Raw genomic sequence first — 15,108 nt, 5'->3', positions numbered from 1 at the left:
ACCAGAACTTGTGTTCCCAGAAGGCTGCAGGACTCAGTCACAGCCATTGAGCATGGGAACTGCAGTGCCATGTTTCAGCCAAGGAAGGGCTCTGGTGCCAGAGAGGGGAAATCCTATCCATATCCCTGCTCGCCCCAAGGGTTTGCTCTCTTCCCTATGGGCTTCCATTGTGAATATAGGCTTGGATTATGAACAACTTTGCGGGCAGAGCCAAAAACAGGGACAACCAGGCCACCACTGTCCCCTTGCCCTGTGGGATTGCTGGGGAAGCACCTTCATTCTTTGGGAAGGAGCAATGAGAGCAGACGCCGTCCCCTGGGACGGTCCTTCCTCCTCACAGTGGAACACTGCTGTCAGCCACAGGGTTTGGGTTTGGGGCCAGCAGTTGGACCTGGTGATTCCTATGGATCTCTTCCAGCTCGGGATGTTCTGTGATGCTATTTGTGTCCACAACCACGTGAAGAGCCAGGAAAGCACCAAGTGTCCAGCAGCCAAGGGTGGGCCCTGTGAGGGTGATGGTGAGGGCAATGCCTTCTACCTCCCTCTCCTAATGGGGCACACCCAATGGGGTCACTATTGGGTTGCATGGTCTGATTTGATGAGCGACCAGGTTGCCTTCATCATTGTGTCCTGTAATTGCCTCTTAATGGTTTCCATCTTTGGAGGAATACCTTTTGCTGATAAGTATCTCTTGTTGGAGCTCCTCTTGAGCCCATTGAAGAGAACCAGTGTTGTCATTTGCTGGGTGCAATAGGCAAACCAATCTCCTACTCTCCAATCTCCTCCAATCTCCCAGAGTGTCCAGGTTGGGTAAGAGGAGAACAAGTCTCCTCCTCAGCTAAAAGCTGTAAGACAAGGAGATGCCACCAAGCAACTCATTCAGGTTGTCCCAGATGCAGGGTGATACAGCCCCTGACTTGCCGTGGGGCCAGCAGTGCCCCATCCCAGTGGCTTCTTCCCAATGAAGCAAGTGGGAATTGCCATCAGCATCTTCCCAAAGGAGCTGAGATCCCTGTGTAGGGTACACCTTGTGCATCTCCAGTGGTCTTGGAACCTTCATTGTATTGAGGCTGGAGGCCACAGGCTGTAGTAGCAGAGCTTTTGGGGTGGCTATTCTTGTTTCCTACAAACATGTCCAGCCTCACCTTTTGCTGCTGATTCAGTCTGCAGTGGGGCAGGGTGGGAGGACAGTGTGCCCTCTGCGTCCCCCACCTCATCAGTTCCATAACAGAAAGGAATTCCCCAAAACTCATTTCATGCTTGGGCAACCTCAGTATCAGAGTAAGATGCTACTTGTGTCTATGGTCTTCTGATCCCAGAAGTTCTTCTGATGCCTAGCAGTGGGGAGTTGATACCTCTTAAGGGAACTATTTGTAGGAATCCTAGAGCTGTCTGTGTTGATGGAGTGTTCTTTAATTACTCATCCCCGATGCCCACATTTGCACTTTGCCTTTTCCCCAGTCTTGTTTTCACCACTCCATGCCATCCAGACAGACCAACCCCTTTTCAGAGCTGCTCCCAGAGAAGCCCCATCCACCCCATGGCTCTGGGTGATCATTCCAAGAGGTCAGGAAATCCTCTTTGCTTTCACACCAGAGTCATCACTGAAGCATCCCAAAGCATTGCATGCTAAGAGGCAGTTTGTGGCCAGCGCTGCTGATGCCATTCTGCAAGCATTGTCCTATACAGTAATTAGTGCAAAGCCTTACAGGAAAAGTGTCATTGCAGCTGTAGTGGGTAATATATGCATCTCCCAATGGGAGGAGCTGCAGAGCACGACCCAACCTGCATGATTTGGTGAGAAGTGAGGCAGGTTCTCCATCCTGCTCATGGTGTGGGCACCCTGAATGCTCTGCATCAGCACTTCTGCGGCATGGGTTATCTCTGCAGAAGGTGGGTAATGAACCCAGATAGCTGTGGGGATGTGTACTCGTGTACTAGGGAGCTTGGCTTACACACAGAGGTCTGCAGCAAATTCAGGTGAGTCCATCAGTACTTGGAAAGAGGAAACTGTTTGTATGTGATGAAGCACAGATGTAGTTTTGGGGACTTCTTGTCCTGTCCTGGATAATGGGAGCACAGAGATGCTCTGAGTGCCATAAGCCTTGGGAGCAGAGGAGGAAGGAATTGAGGGGATAATCATAGAACCTTACAGTTTGTGGGCTGGAAGGGACCTTACAGCACATCCGATTCCAACTCCGCACCATGAGCTGGTTGCCCTCCACCAGACCAGGATGCCCAGGGTCCCATCCAAAGCCATCTACACGCAACCCAGTGTGATGTGCCCTAGGAGATGCTGCTTGAATGAAGAGGTTAGACTAGATGATGTAAAATCTTCAGCTCTTCTGCAGAGCCCATCTATGGAGAGAAATAAGGTGTGCATGCTTGCTACTTTGTTTTGCTGGTGGACATTCACTGCTGTACCCAAGTCTGCTGTCAGTGGAGTGCCTTAGATTTGATAAGCAACAGTGCCCAGTGCTCCTGGGAAATCCCAGTCACACGGCAGCATTTCCAGGAACAGACCTTCAAGGTATTCAGGTCCTGAACCATTTTTTACCCATCACTCAGTGTGGGCACGAATAGTTGAGAATGGAAGCTTTGAAGGGATGAAAGCACAATGCCTTCTGTCTCCCACCAGTCTGCACAGCCCTCGATCCAGCACCAGCAGAAGAAGTGAGAAGCCTTTTGCAACCGTGGCCGGGTGTTATGTGACCGGCCAGGCAGATACTGGCACACAGCCCCCGCTCTTAGGAAATCGAGCAGACTCTTTGTCTGCTTTCCAGCAGCAACTGCTGCTTTGGCTGCACGGCTTCACCCAATACAGGGAACCAGCTAAAGAGCAAGGTGAAGTGTTCTTGCAGACAGTCTGAGCCCCAAGGGGATGATTGCTGGGAAAACCCAAAGCATGTGGGGCTGAGCAGCCAGTGGGAATGGTGTGAGACAAAGCAGGGTTGGGGCAGCACTCCGCAGCAGGGAGGAGCAGTTATAAATAGTGAAATAAATAATAATTCCAATGTGGGAGTGCTAATTTAGTAAGTATGGTGTGTTTACCTTGAAATATTTTAAGTAAGTAAGAATCAGATTGCAAACAATTAGTGACGTTGCGTAGGGTCAGGGTCTGGTTGTGCAAAAGCCACACCTGAGGATTGCGGTTTGCTCAGGTTTGGGTTTGCACACTCAGTACTTGCATGCAGCCTTGCTTGTGTGAGCTGGTAGTGATATCCCAATGGTGACATCTGAATGGTAATATCACTGTGGTGACATCCCAACAGTGCCATCCTGGTGACAACATCCCAGTGGTGAAACCCCAATAGTGACATCCCAGTGGTGCCATCCCAGCCATGACATCCTAGTGGTGATACCCCAATGGTGCCATCCCAGTGGTGCCATCCCAGCCATGACATCCTACTGGTGATACCCCAATGGTGCCATCTCAGTGGTGGCAACCCAACAGTGCCATCCCAATGGTGCCATCACAGCTATGACATCCCAATGATGGCATCCCATTGGTGCCATCCCAGCCATGACATCCTGGCAGTGGCATCCCTAGTGCTGGCTTCTCAGTGGTGACATCTTAGTGGTGACATAGGTGTAGTAATGTAATCTCTTGGGGTTTTTTTTGCAAAGACTCTATTAACTGTTTAGGAGAACTTATCTCAGAGCTGGTGGCCCAGGCTTAACCAATTTTTTTCCAAACAATTCAGTGGAAAGATAAACCTGGGGGAACTGCTGCATGCATTCAGTGCCTGGCTGGATGTTTGTCTAACGTGAGATTAAACTGATGGGACCATATGCTTGTCCAGATGCCGTCAACATCAGCATCAAAACAAAGTGCTTTGTGCTGAAGACAGTAGAGAGCGAAGACACAGCTTTGAGACCTATGATAATTCCTTATGTTACTTCTTGTTTTCCATTGGTGGTTGAGCTGTAAACATGTTCGTTTGTAAAAGAAAGGAAACAGAAAACAAAAATAAAATGGAAGTGGGAGGAAGAGTTGACTGAGGCTGAAAAGCAGAACGTTTTGTTCAGTAAGAGGTGTGACTTCAGAGCAGATTCACTGCCACTGAGCTGTGTTGTACATGGGCAGTTTTAATTGACCCAAAGACTTTTCCACATTTTGCCCTTTTGTGGCTTTAACAGAAAGCCTGAAATGATGACTCTGGTGTGCATGACAATGGTAGAGTGAAGACAGAAGCAAAGAAACATGCACTGTGCAAAAAAGTGTGGAGATGGATGGCCTTGCACGTGGCACGGGGGTTGGAGCTTTATGATCCTTGAGGTCCCTTCCAACCCAAGTCATTCTGTGATTCTATAAAAATGTGCATTTTTGACCCAGCTCTTCATTTTTGGGGATGGACAAGCTGAGCTGCCTTTTGCCACTGACCCATGCCATTGTGGTCTGACCCTATAGCATCATGTTGGGGTGTTCTGGGAAGTTGCTTGTGCCTATGGGCTGTGTTAGGAATGCAGAGTTCTGGGACAGTAGAGCTGGGCCTGGAGTTGGCTCCAGTGAAGAAGAGGCTGAAAAAAATCACTACTGAAATGCCAACAGGTGAATAGAGATCCTTCGTGCTTCAAAGATAAGGTGGTGGGAATGGACATGGGGGACTGACATGCTCTCAGCAAACATAAGTACCCCAAGAGAAGTGTCTAATCCCCAGTCTCCTCTTTTGCAGTTGTTACAATCTCAGGATGTGAAGGAGGACGCCGTGCTGTGCTGCTCCATGGAGGTAGGGGAGCTTCACATCATGTTGCCCTTTCTGCTTCATGCAGCAGTGCTGGGCTATGCAGAGAGCTTTGCTGGGCTTTGTAGGGAAATTATGGTACCTATACGTGCACAGGTGGGATTGCAAAGTTGGGGCTGGGATGTCTGGGGCTCATGCTGCTTTGGGAGCACATGGCCGTGGGTTGAAACGCAGTGCTTGTCACAGTGCAGAGAGATTTGTTCTGTGTCCAGAACAGCCCTGCTTAGTGACCAGGGCACACCACGGCTGTGAGTAAACAGCAAGCCATGCGCTCCTCCTTCCCATAGTCTCACTCATAGTGCAGCATTTCTATTTTTCAACAAGAGTAGGAAATAGAAAGGAAAGTTCTTCTTGGAATTAATGGTAAGGCACTGGCACAGGCTGCCCAGTGAAGTGGTGGAGTCCCCATCCCTGGAGGAGTTGCAGAACCATGGGGATGTGGCACTTGGGCACATGGTCAGTGGACATGGTGAGGGGAGGGTTGGGCTTGGGCTTGGGGATCTCGGAGGCCTTCTCCAACCTTCATGATTCTGTGTTTCTATTTAGGAACACAGCTAAGTGGGCTTTGTGGGGGTGGCTCAGTGGTTGGACTAGGTCATCTTGGTGCTTTTTTGCAACCTTAATTGGTTCTACGATTACTGGGGCATGGTGGCGATGGGTTGACAGTTGGACCTGATGGTCTTTTTCACCCTGACTGATACTGCCTTTCTACAAAAACAAAGCCGTAACGCTGTTGCCCCCTCTCTCTTGACAGCTGCAGAGCACCGGCCGGCTGCTGGAGGAGCAGCTGCCTGAGATGATGACGGAGCTGCTGGCTGCAGCCCGCGACAAGATGCTGTGCCCCTCTGAGTCCATGCTGACGCGGTCCCTCCTGCTGGAGGTCATCGAGCTGCACGCCAACAACTGGAACCCGCTGACGCCCACCATCACGCAGTACTACAACAAGACAATCCAAAAACTGACAGCCTGAGGGGCAGGACAGGGTGGGGTGGGAAGGGGCGAGGAGAAGACGTGCACCTTAGCGGGATTCCAGTTGATGTACCCAAGCAGACAAACCCCAGCATGCTCGAGAATTATGTTCGTGGGGTGGGGAGGGAGAAGCATGTTTCTTTCAGCCTCGTCGCCAAGTGCCACCCCTCCTCCCTGCTGTGTTTTTGTTGTAGGGTTTCTTTTCTGAAATTGGCGTGTCCCGCCGGGTTATTGTTTGGCTTTAGAAAGACGACGGCGAGTCAGAAGAGCGAGCCCAATGGGGCCAGGATTGTTTTCACGCCGTCCCCCCGCCCTGCCCTGTCCAACTGGCAGCAGACAGCACACAGCAGATGTCCGAGGAGGACAAAGCGTGGCACACACTACACAGACGCTCATCACTGACGGCTTTTGTCCAGCGGAGTTCTCGTTATATTCTTTTATTTTTACCCCCTCCTCTTCTCTTTGACTTTCTGCCCCCACCTCCGCTCCGTCTCCTCCTGGATGCTGACGGGCTCATAGAATGGCTTTCTGATTTGCACTGGGTTTTTTTGTTTTGTTTTGTTTTTTTTCTTGTATTTTTATTCTATTTTATTTTATTATCGTCAAACGGACAGTTGCGATCCACGCGGAGATGGGGCAGCAACGCTTACCCTCCAGCTCAGAAATGGTTTCATGAAGATGCTGAAGCAGGAGAAGGATTTTACAAGAGCCCAAAAACCACTGTAGGGGCAACGTAGCCACAGTTTTCTTGCTAGAAACCTCGCAGATTTACCCCAAAACACGTGCCCTGAGCTAGGAGCTCTGTGAAACACGGGATGCCGCTTTGCTGCAGCATCTCCCATCCACTTAACGATAGCCCTTTTTTTTTTTTTTGTATATTTTTTGTTGTTGTTTCTGTTGAAAGAGTGCTTTATTGTAATTACTGTCATCATTGTAATTATACATTTAAGGGCAGGCCTGTTATAGTCAGGCCTATTCATGTACAGGGCAAGGGAGAAATGAAGACTTGGTGTCCTTGGGAAACCAGCAGAGAGAAGGCAAAAAGCGTAAGGAAAAAAAGAAAAAGAAAGTGGGGAGGAAAAAGAAGAGGAAAACAATGAAAAGCCAAAAGTACAGATTTCCTGCTGCTTTCTCACTGGCTGCATTTCCTGCCTGGTTTGCAGGCTGCGGTTGGGTGGGCTTGGAGGTCCCATCCAACCCAACTGTTTCATGGTTCTGTGATCTTCGGGAGTCCCTTCCAACCCAACCATTGTATGGTTCTGTGGTTCTTTGGGGAGCTGGAAGAGCAGAGACTTTCAATATGAAGGTGTTGAGGAAGTGAGAGTCTTGGTTAGACGGTTCAGAGCAATGGGAGCCCTTCATTTGGTTGCTTGTTGGTGTGTCTCCAAATGCACACCTAGAGAATGAGAGTGGAAATGGGGAGAGGAGCTTCAGTGGTCCTAAATGCTGAGGAAGCAGAGAGATGTTTGCCTATATGGAAGGACCAGTGCCAGGATCTGAGCTGGCACCCCACACTGCAGCATCACTTGGACCCTGCTCTCTGACCGGAGCAAAAGAAAGAAAAAAGAAGAAAAAAGAAGAAAAAAAAAAATTAAAAAAAAAATTAAAAAAGAAGAAAAAAGGAAAAAAAAAAAAAAAAAGAAAAAGAAAAAAATGGAGAAAATCCCAGGGGGGTTTTGCCCTCCAGCACCGGGATTTCTCCCATCAAAGAACTTCTGTGTGAAATCCATTTGTTTGAACGTCTGTGTTCATCCCGCCATGGACCTCTCGGTCTCTCAGTACATCCGTCGCTCCGTTGATGTGTGAGAATCTAGGAGTTGACCAAAAATGTATTATTTTTTCTCCCAGGATTACATTCTGCTGCTGGTGTCCCTCATTGTAGGGTCAAAGCATGGGCAGCATTGTATTTTGGGTGCAGAATACCCTCTTTTGGCCAAAAGTGGGGCTGGCACCATGGTGATGCCCCAAATCTGGAGCCCCCAGCATCCACCTTCCCATTGCCAAACAACTGCCAGAGATGAGGTGTAGGTGCCCACAACCAACTCACTTGGCTTCCTCACTTGGGTGAGAGATTTCACCCCCATTTGGAGAACCCTTTTTCTGCATGCAGGTGGAACGAAAATGGGGGGGGGGGGGAAGGCAAAGTGAGTGATTTGCCTGGTTCCCCTCGTCCCTCAAAGGGGGCTGATCAGTATCTATTCTTGGCACGATCGACGGCTTCAGAGGCAAGCTTGACAGAAGAACTTTAAGGTTTATTCTCCTTCTTGTTTTTATAACATCCCTCTCTTGGAAATCCCTCAAAACCTGAAATAACGTTTTTTTTGTTTTGTTGTTTTTTGGTTTTTGGTTTTTTTTGTTTAATTTCCTCACTGGGTATCTGATGGCTTTACACTAATTTTGCTCTTCTTGGTGTGAGCTGTTAGCCCATCCCAGCAACACTTTCAGTGTTTTTCAGGAGAACAAACACGAAGGGCCGTGTCCTTTTGCCAAGGGAGCAGCAATGAATGTGCTGCAGAAGTTCACGATACCAATTCTTTATTATTATTTTTTTTTGTTAATGTATTTATTTGCATTTGAAGAGACGCCATTTTAATTTAATCATGCTCAAAAAAGAAAAAAAAAATAAATAAAAATGGAAAAAAAAAAAAAGCAAAAACAAGGAGAAAGGATTTGGGGAGCATAAAGACTAGATATTCATCCTAGAGAAAACAGAAAATCATCATTATCAACATTTCAGAGACAAGGAAGCTGACAACTCTTTGTGGCAATGCAGTCTTCTTGATAGAACATCAGACCCACTGTATGCTATAGAACACGTCATCTGAGTAATAAATGTGTAAAGCTTGACGTTTCCCCATCGTTTTGTTGGGACGTGCCATCAGTTTTTGGTGTTGAGCTTCAAACATAGGATAGAGGGGGGAAGAAAGGAAATCACAGTGTCTGGTGTGAAACATTGCTCCATCCATCCTACAGCTTGTGTTGGAAATAGGGCGCTCAATGCTGCTCGGTGGTGCCCCTTCCCAGTAGGTTTTGGCCATGGGGATAGGGCGGGGGAACCCCGCAGCGCATCGCGACCCAACGCACCGCTCTGCCTGTTACTCAATATATATATAATAAAGAAATAAAGCTGTGGTTTTTCCAAGAAGTCTCCTCTGGAAAACCCGTCTCAATCTCGCCGGAGTCAATTAGAAAGGGCTTTTGAGCTAATTGAAATGTGCGCGTTCGCCGGGAAGCCGCGGGTCATTCAAGGTGAGGGCTTTGGGGGGAGGATGCAGGTGATCTGCTCCTGCTGTGTGAGAGTGGCAGTGCCTCTTGCGACATGCCTACGTGATCGCGTGCAGCTCGCCAGGCTCCGAGCAAACAGGGGCTGTGGGAGGAGCAGTCCCCAGATGGGAGTGCCACCAAAAAGCTCTGCTGCAGCCACCCAAAGGCTCTGCATTGGGTTATGCTGCTGGTAGAGGAAGGGAAAAAACAGGAGCTGGGTCTGTGCTGCATCAACCTTATGAGAGGTGACGGCCTCCAGTTGCGCAGGGGGACATTCAGGTTAGATATGAGGAGTAATTTCTTCTCCAAAGAGAGGTGATGTGGTGGCATAGGCTGCACAGGGAGGTGGTGCAGTCACCATCCCTGGAGGTGTTCAAGACCTGTGGAGATGTGGGGACATAGTGAGGAGCCATTGTTGGGTTTGGGGATCTTAGAGGGCTTTTCCAACCTCAGTCATTCCGTGATTCTATGGAAATACACCTTACCCTGAGGTTGCAACTTGGTGGTTTCACACCCATTACAGCAACGCTGCAGAGTTAATGGGGAAAATATGCAAAGTCCCCCTCAAGAGAAAAGCCGAGATTTCAGGATTCCATTCTGTCCCAAATTGCCCAAGCTTCTCACCAAACGAAGTGCTTCATTTCCATGTATGCTGTGTTGCTGTAGCAATAACATCTAAACAAAGTGTTCAGACTTCATTAGCACAGCCCTTCTCAATAGCTTCCCACCGAGCCTTCCCATGATGTGTTACTGTTGGAGGAAATGGGCCTTGAGTGCATCCCCTATCCTTCCCCCAGAGCTGATGCCAACAAGACAAGGTCCTGTGGGGTCGGGATGGACCCAGTCTGCTTCCTGGAGGTCCATCAGACCTCTATGAGCATCCTCTGCGTGTTCTGTGTCCTCTCCATGCTCTCTTGCAAGCAGGACCTGTAGCTGAGGCTCATCCCTCCCAAATTCCATAGCCCAGGCCACAGTCCTGCAAAACCTGTAGGAATTGCTCTTTATCCAGCAGCCCCACTCATAAGAAGCCACAGTGCGTGCTAGCCCAGATCTGATGCTACTGTCAGGTTGCTATTGGAGCAGAGCCCCCTTGGAGCTCAGATTTCCATTCTGAAATTGAAATGTTAGTTTTTTAGCATTTCTGCATGTTGAGCTCCAGCGAACCCAACTGCTCCTGGAAGAGCCCGGATCCAGTAAATGAGGGCTGGAGGAGAAGGGGGGAAAGGATGATGGTGTGTCAGGGATGGGTTACACTCACCTGTCTGCTGCTAATTGCCTCTGTTGCGTTAAGAAGAACTGGTTTGAGGGCAAATGCTGCAAAATACCGCTCTGGGGAGAAAAAGACACAAAGAGCAGGTTGTGAAATCCGCACCGTGCATTGTTTTACTGCAAAGGTAACGTCTACCCCAGGGTGTTGTGTTTTACAACATCGCAAGAAATCAGACCCAGGCTCACAGGTGCTGGCCGTGTTCCCCTGAAGCACACTCAGCAAGGCGCACACGGTGGTACAACGAGTGGTAAACCCATTGTATTTTGGGGGGGAAAGAGGAAAAGCATTTGGGATCATGTTGCACATGGAGATTCCCCAGTTGTATTCATTTTCTGGGGACAGACAACAACCCCTGGTCCACATCTTTCCAACTCAGACAACCCTCCCCAGCCCCCCAGCCCAGTGCCTCGCAGGGGAGGTTTCTGCCTTTCTGCTGTTGGTCCATCTGGTCCCCTCACTGTCCTATCATGTCCACCCAGAGCAGGGAGCCCACCTACTTTTAAAAGACCTCCAAGGAGGGAGAGAAGGGATCTGGTATGGGGCATGCTGGTTCTCTTCCCCACCTGATTGTCCCAAGGTGCTGGAGCAGATGAACAATGGAAAAACGCATAGGGTAGCACGTCCTGTGCTGGTGGGCATGGTGGTGGGGGGGTCAGCAGCTGGACTTGGTGACTATAGAAACATTCTCCTACCTGAGATATTCCATGACTGGAGCGGTCTTTTCCAGCATCAGTGGTTCCACAAGTAGGCATGGCGGTGGGGGTGGGTTGATGGTTGGATGGGGTGGCTGGGATGCTCGCTGCCCCACCTGCCTGGTGAGACACAGGGTGGGTGGGATGGACAGGGACTGGTGCAGTCCCAGAACCTGATTCCTGGTGGGAACCTCTGGGCCAAAATCAGGAGGGGGTTGAACTTTTATCTACAATGCAAACGGAATGTGAACGCAGCGCCGGTTTGGTTTTCTCAAGTTCAAGAGAGTTCATGTGGAGGGAGGCGAGGAGGGAGGGCGCTGGGGTTCTGAACTTGCGCTTTCTGTGATTTCTGCTGGCAGAAATGCCAGAGGGCCACAGAAGAGGCATTTCCAGCCCCCAAGTCCCTGTCCCCAACCCCATGTGCCCCCTCATGGCGCAGCCGTGGGGCTGCACCACACCACTGTCACCTCCTCTGCAACCCAACAGCAGCTCCCATTGTCACTGGCTTTGGGGAATGCACAGATTCCATTTCCAGGAATGGAGCTACTGGAGGAGCAGTCCCCTGGGTGGCTCCTAACTCTGACACATCTGATGGCCATTGCAGGACTACTGGGAAATGTGCGGCATTCATCTCCGCGGGGCTGCAGATGGAGTTTCATCATCATCTGCTCTGTGAAATGGGAGCTGCTGACATCCCTCAGCAGCGATGCAACCAAGTATATACAGGGTTTTATTTTCCTAACCAGCAGAACTCAAAGTTTCATATCGTTCCAAGCAATCCTATCCCGACAGCGCTGCATTTCCACCCCAAGCTCCGGTGACACTCGAGCTCCCGGGCGCCGTTATCAATGAACTTTGGCACCTTGAACCATGGAAAACCCCTGAGCGGCGCCGGCAGCGCTGGGTGCCGGCGTCCCCGGGATCGGATGGCCCCAGGGGATTTGCTGGGAGTCCCATGACGTGCCTGGAAGGGAGCCCGGACAGACGGGCACCGCCGCAGGGCGCCTGCAGGGGGTCACGGCAGGACAGCGGGTGACCTCTGTCCTCTGTGCACCACCCCTGTGATGTCCCATCCCTGTGTGTGCCGCCCCAACCTGTGCCATCCCATGTGCCCCCCCCCTGTGTGCCACCCCTGTCATTTCCCATCCCTATGTGTGTCACCCCTACGTGCGCCACCCCTACGTGTGCCACCCCTGTGATGTCCTACAAACAGTAAGAGCTCCACGTTAAAGGGGTCGGGGGGTGTCACAAAAATGAGAGTGGCTGAAGGAGGGGCAGCAGGAGGAGGGGATGTTAATTCACAGCAGCTTTTGCAGTGTTTTTTAATGAGGTCCAAAAACAGCTGAGAGGAAAAAAAGAAGAGGTGAAAGCAACATTGTGTTGGGATGGAGCAGGGAGTGGGAGGGGGCACATCAAGCGTGTAAGACCTCTGGGATGGGTGGTGCTATGGGTCCTGTGCTGCTTCCTACAGCCCCATGCTTGGGGTTGTGGTCAGTGGAGATAGGAGGATGGTTGTGGTCAGGCATGGGGATTTCAGAGCTCCTCTCCAGCCCCGTGGCTCTGTGATCACTGTGGTGCACCTCTGCCATTGTCCCTTGCACCCTGATGCACTCATCCATTGATGGACACAGTGCTGATATTGAGACAGTGAGATCAGAGTGTGACGGAGTGTTAACAGCTGCAGTGGGTGTTTGCTTATGGGTGATCTGAGCGGTCCTCTCCAACCTCAATGATTCCATGATCCCATGGTTTAGTGACACAGGAGGAGACAAAGCAGATCCCAGTCTGGAGCTCTGCCTTCCTGCAACAAGAATATGCCTCAGGTGAAAAATTCACCTTCTGAACTTGGTGTGACCCCCCTCCCCGAGTTTTGGTGCAGGAGCAGTAGGGGTGACAGTGCGAAAGGTCCATCACAAAGCATCCCCAGAGGCTCAGGTTCATTGCATCACCGCTTTGTGCCCTTTGGTTCTGCAGCAGAACCCAAGAACTCATTGCCCACAGCCCAACACCCATGAACTCTATCCACACATTGCTGCCTCACTCCCACTGCCATCAAGAAATCTGGATTCCCTGATGTCACCCATGCCCCAGAGAATGCCTTGACACCAGGTTTCTGCTTGCTTTCAATGGGCACCTGGTTGCAATAGGGCTCTATTCATTTTTCCTGCTCTTTCAGGCTCTCAGCCTCAGTTTGCCTTGCTGATGGGAGGTCAAGATTGTTTTCTGACCTATTCATCCCTGGACATTGGATTTGAAATGAGCTGATGAGCCCAGGAGATGTGTTATACTCACGAGTTACATCCATGTGTTATGTCCCTTCACTGGTCAAGTGATGGGATCTGGGACTCACCTGCTCCTCAGTTTTGTAGGGTACTTCAAGCAAGACATTTGGGACTGGAATGAGATTTTCCCCACATTTTGAGCACATTCACATGGGCATTCTCATCTGGCCAGCTGCAGGGAGTAGCTGGGACCAAACTCATCCTAGCTCAGGCACCATAAGGCCTGGTGGCACCAGGGGTCCATCCCCGACCTGGTACCTTCACCCATCAGACGTCTCCATGCGCCCCTTCACCCAGTGATGTCTCCATGGGTCCCTTCACCCAACGGATCTCTTCACAGGTCCTTTCACTCAATGGTGACTCCAAGGGTCTCTTCACCCAATGGATGTATAAAAAGGATCCCTTCAGCCAATGGACTTGTTAATAATCTGTGAGACAAGAGCCCACCAATTCCTTGGAGTCTCAGGGCAGATGGGGAATGAGTTCCATACAGAACATCATCCAAATACAACAGGGATCATGGCTCTGCCCCATGGAAACCACTTGTTCCAAAGATCTCAAGACTGTGGAGTCTTCCCTCTTGTCCCTGGCAGTGCCCATCGCAGGCACCATCTTTCACCAGCAGCTGACAGTTTGAGCAGACTCCACATCTATCAGCAGAAAGCAACATGCTTTAACCCTTTATTGTACTCTTTAATTACCACTTGGCAACACGAGGAAAAAAGGCACAATCGTGCTGTAATTTACGGTGGTGCAGGATACCATCAGGGCATTTTAATGCCAGTTAATCTGGAGCCACGGTGCAGAGCAAGTTTACAGCTCAACAAAAAGAACTGACTTCAGACACTCTAAATTTCCTTTCTGGAGTTGGGGAGGGAGATCAGGACTGGAGTCTGTCTCAGCCAGCTCCTGTCTGAACCTCTTCAGTGCAGGAGCTTTAAGTAAGGTGATTCTGAAGGAGTGGGAACCACAGCTAAACTGTGCAGAGCACAATGATACGAGGTCTGGGGCTGCCACCATATTGTTGGACAGCAGCCATGGACGTCCAAGGAACTCAGGGGGCTCATTCATAGGGGACATGTCTGAATTAAGTGTCCTATAGCAAGACGGACATGGCATTGCTTCCAAGGAGCTACCGAGGGACTGGACAACCCTTTCTTTGTATGGGAAAGCAGATGAGATGGTGTTCAGCAGCCTCATGGCACACAAAATGAAGGGCTCTTTGGGATGTTTCAGCTCATTCTCCAGCACCATGACATCCAACCCGGCAAGCCATGTCCGACCAAAGATCCAAACAATGTTCAAACCAAAGCTGCAACCAAAGTTTCAACCAAAGATTGAAACAAAAGTCCAACCAAAGTTCCAAACAAAAGGTTCAACCAAAGGCCCAACCAAAGATCCAGCCAGCTCAGCAGTGCAAGAGGCAGCTGCTCAGGACAAGGTGCAAAATGGGATGTGCAAAGGATTTCCCAACCCCAGAAGACACGTGCTGTTCCTGGTTGGCAGTCACAGCTCACCAGCTCTGTGCCCATGAGGACAACTCAACCTGCTGTCTGCACAGTTGTGCTCCTGCTGGCAGACGTTACAAAAGCTCAGAGGAGGTGAGTTTTGCATCGATGTCCATTTTATCCTTCATCTTCGGGGCCTTTGGTGGTGGGGGTTTACCATGGAATGAGCCAGAACATTTTTCCTTGAGCCTCTTACACAAACCATCATTGCTGGTTTGACCACTGGTCATGTGAGGTTACTGAGTGTTACAAGTCTGATGGCACAGAACGGAAAGGAAGTGAGGCAAACTGTACAGTAGATGAAGACACACTCATGTCTGCCCTCTCGGGTATCTTCAGGGCACACCAAACAAGACAGGTGGGTACATCCACATGATC

The 15,108-nt window shown here is 50.1% G+C and overlaps 1 protein-coding gene across 4 annotated transcripts in view; it reads left to right on the top strand.

Annotated features, from left to right (window-relative positions):
* CTIF (cap binding complex dependent translation initiation factor) overlaps nucleotides 1-7,265 on the top strand; it is an 83,312-nt gene extending 76,047 nt beyond the window's left edge. For all 4 annotated transcript variants that reach the window (XM_072360149.1, XM_072360147.1, XM_072360146.1 and 1 more), the window contains 2 exons: nucleotides 4,677-4,730; nucleotides 5,500-7,265. In XM_072360149.1, coding sequence (XP_072216250.1) covers nucleotides 4,677-4,730; nucleotides 5,500-5,715 — 270 coding nt within the window. In that variant the 3' untranslated portion in view covers nucleotides 5,716-7,265. The remainder of the gene's footprint in view (nucleotides 1-4,676; nucleotides 4,731-5,499) is intronic.
* Nucleotides 7,266-15,108: the final 7,843 nt, after the last annotated feature.

The sequence above is a fragment of the Excalfactoria chinensis genome, chromosome Z, assembly GCF_039878825.1.
Source record: "Excalfactoria chinensis isolate bCotChi1 chromosome Z, bCotChi1.hap2, whole genome shotgun sequence".
In the NCBI taxonomy this organism is placed as follows: Eukaryota; Metazoa; Chordata; class Aves; order Galliformes; family Phasianidae; genus Excalfactoria; species Excalfactoria chinensis.
The sequence above is the reverse complement of the archived record's forward strand: the minus strand, read 5'-3'. Positions and strand labels throughout refer to the sequence as shown.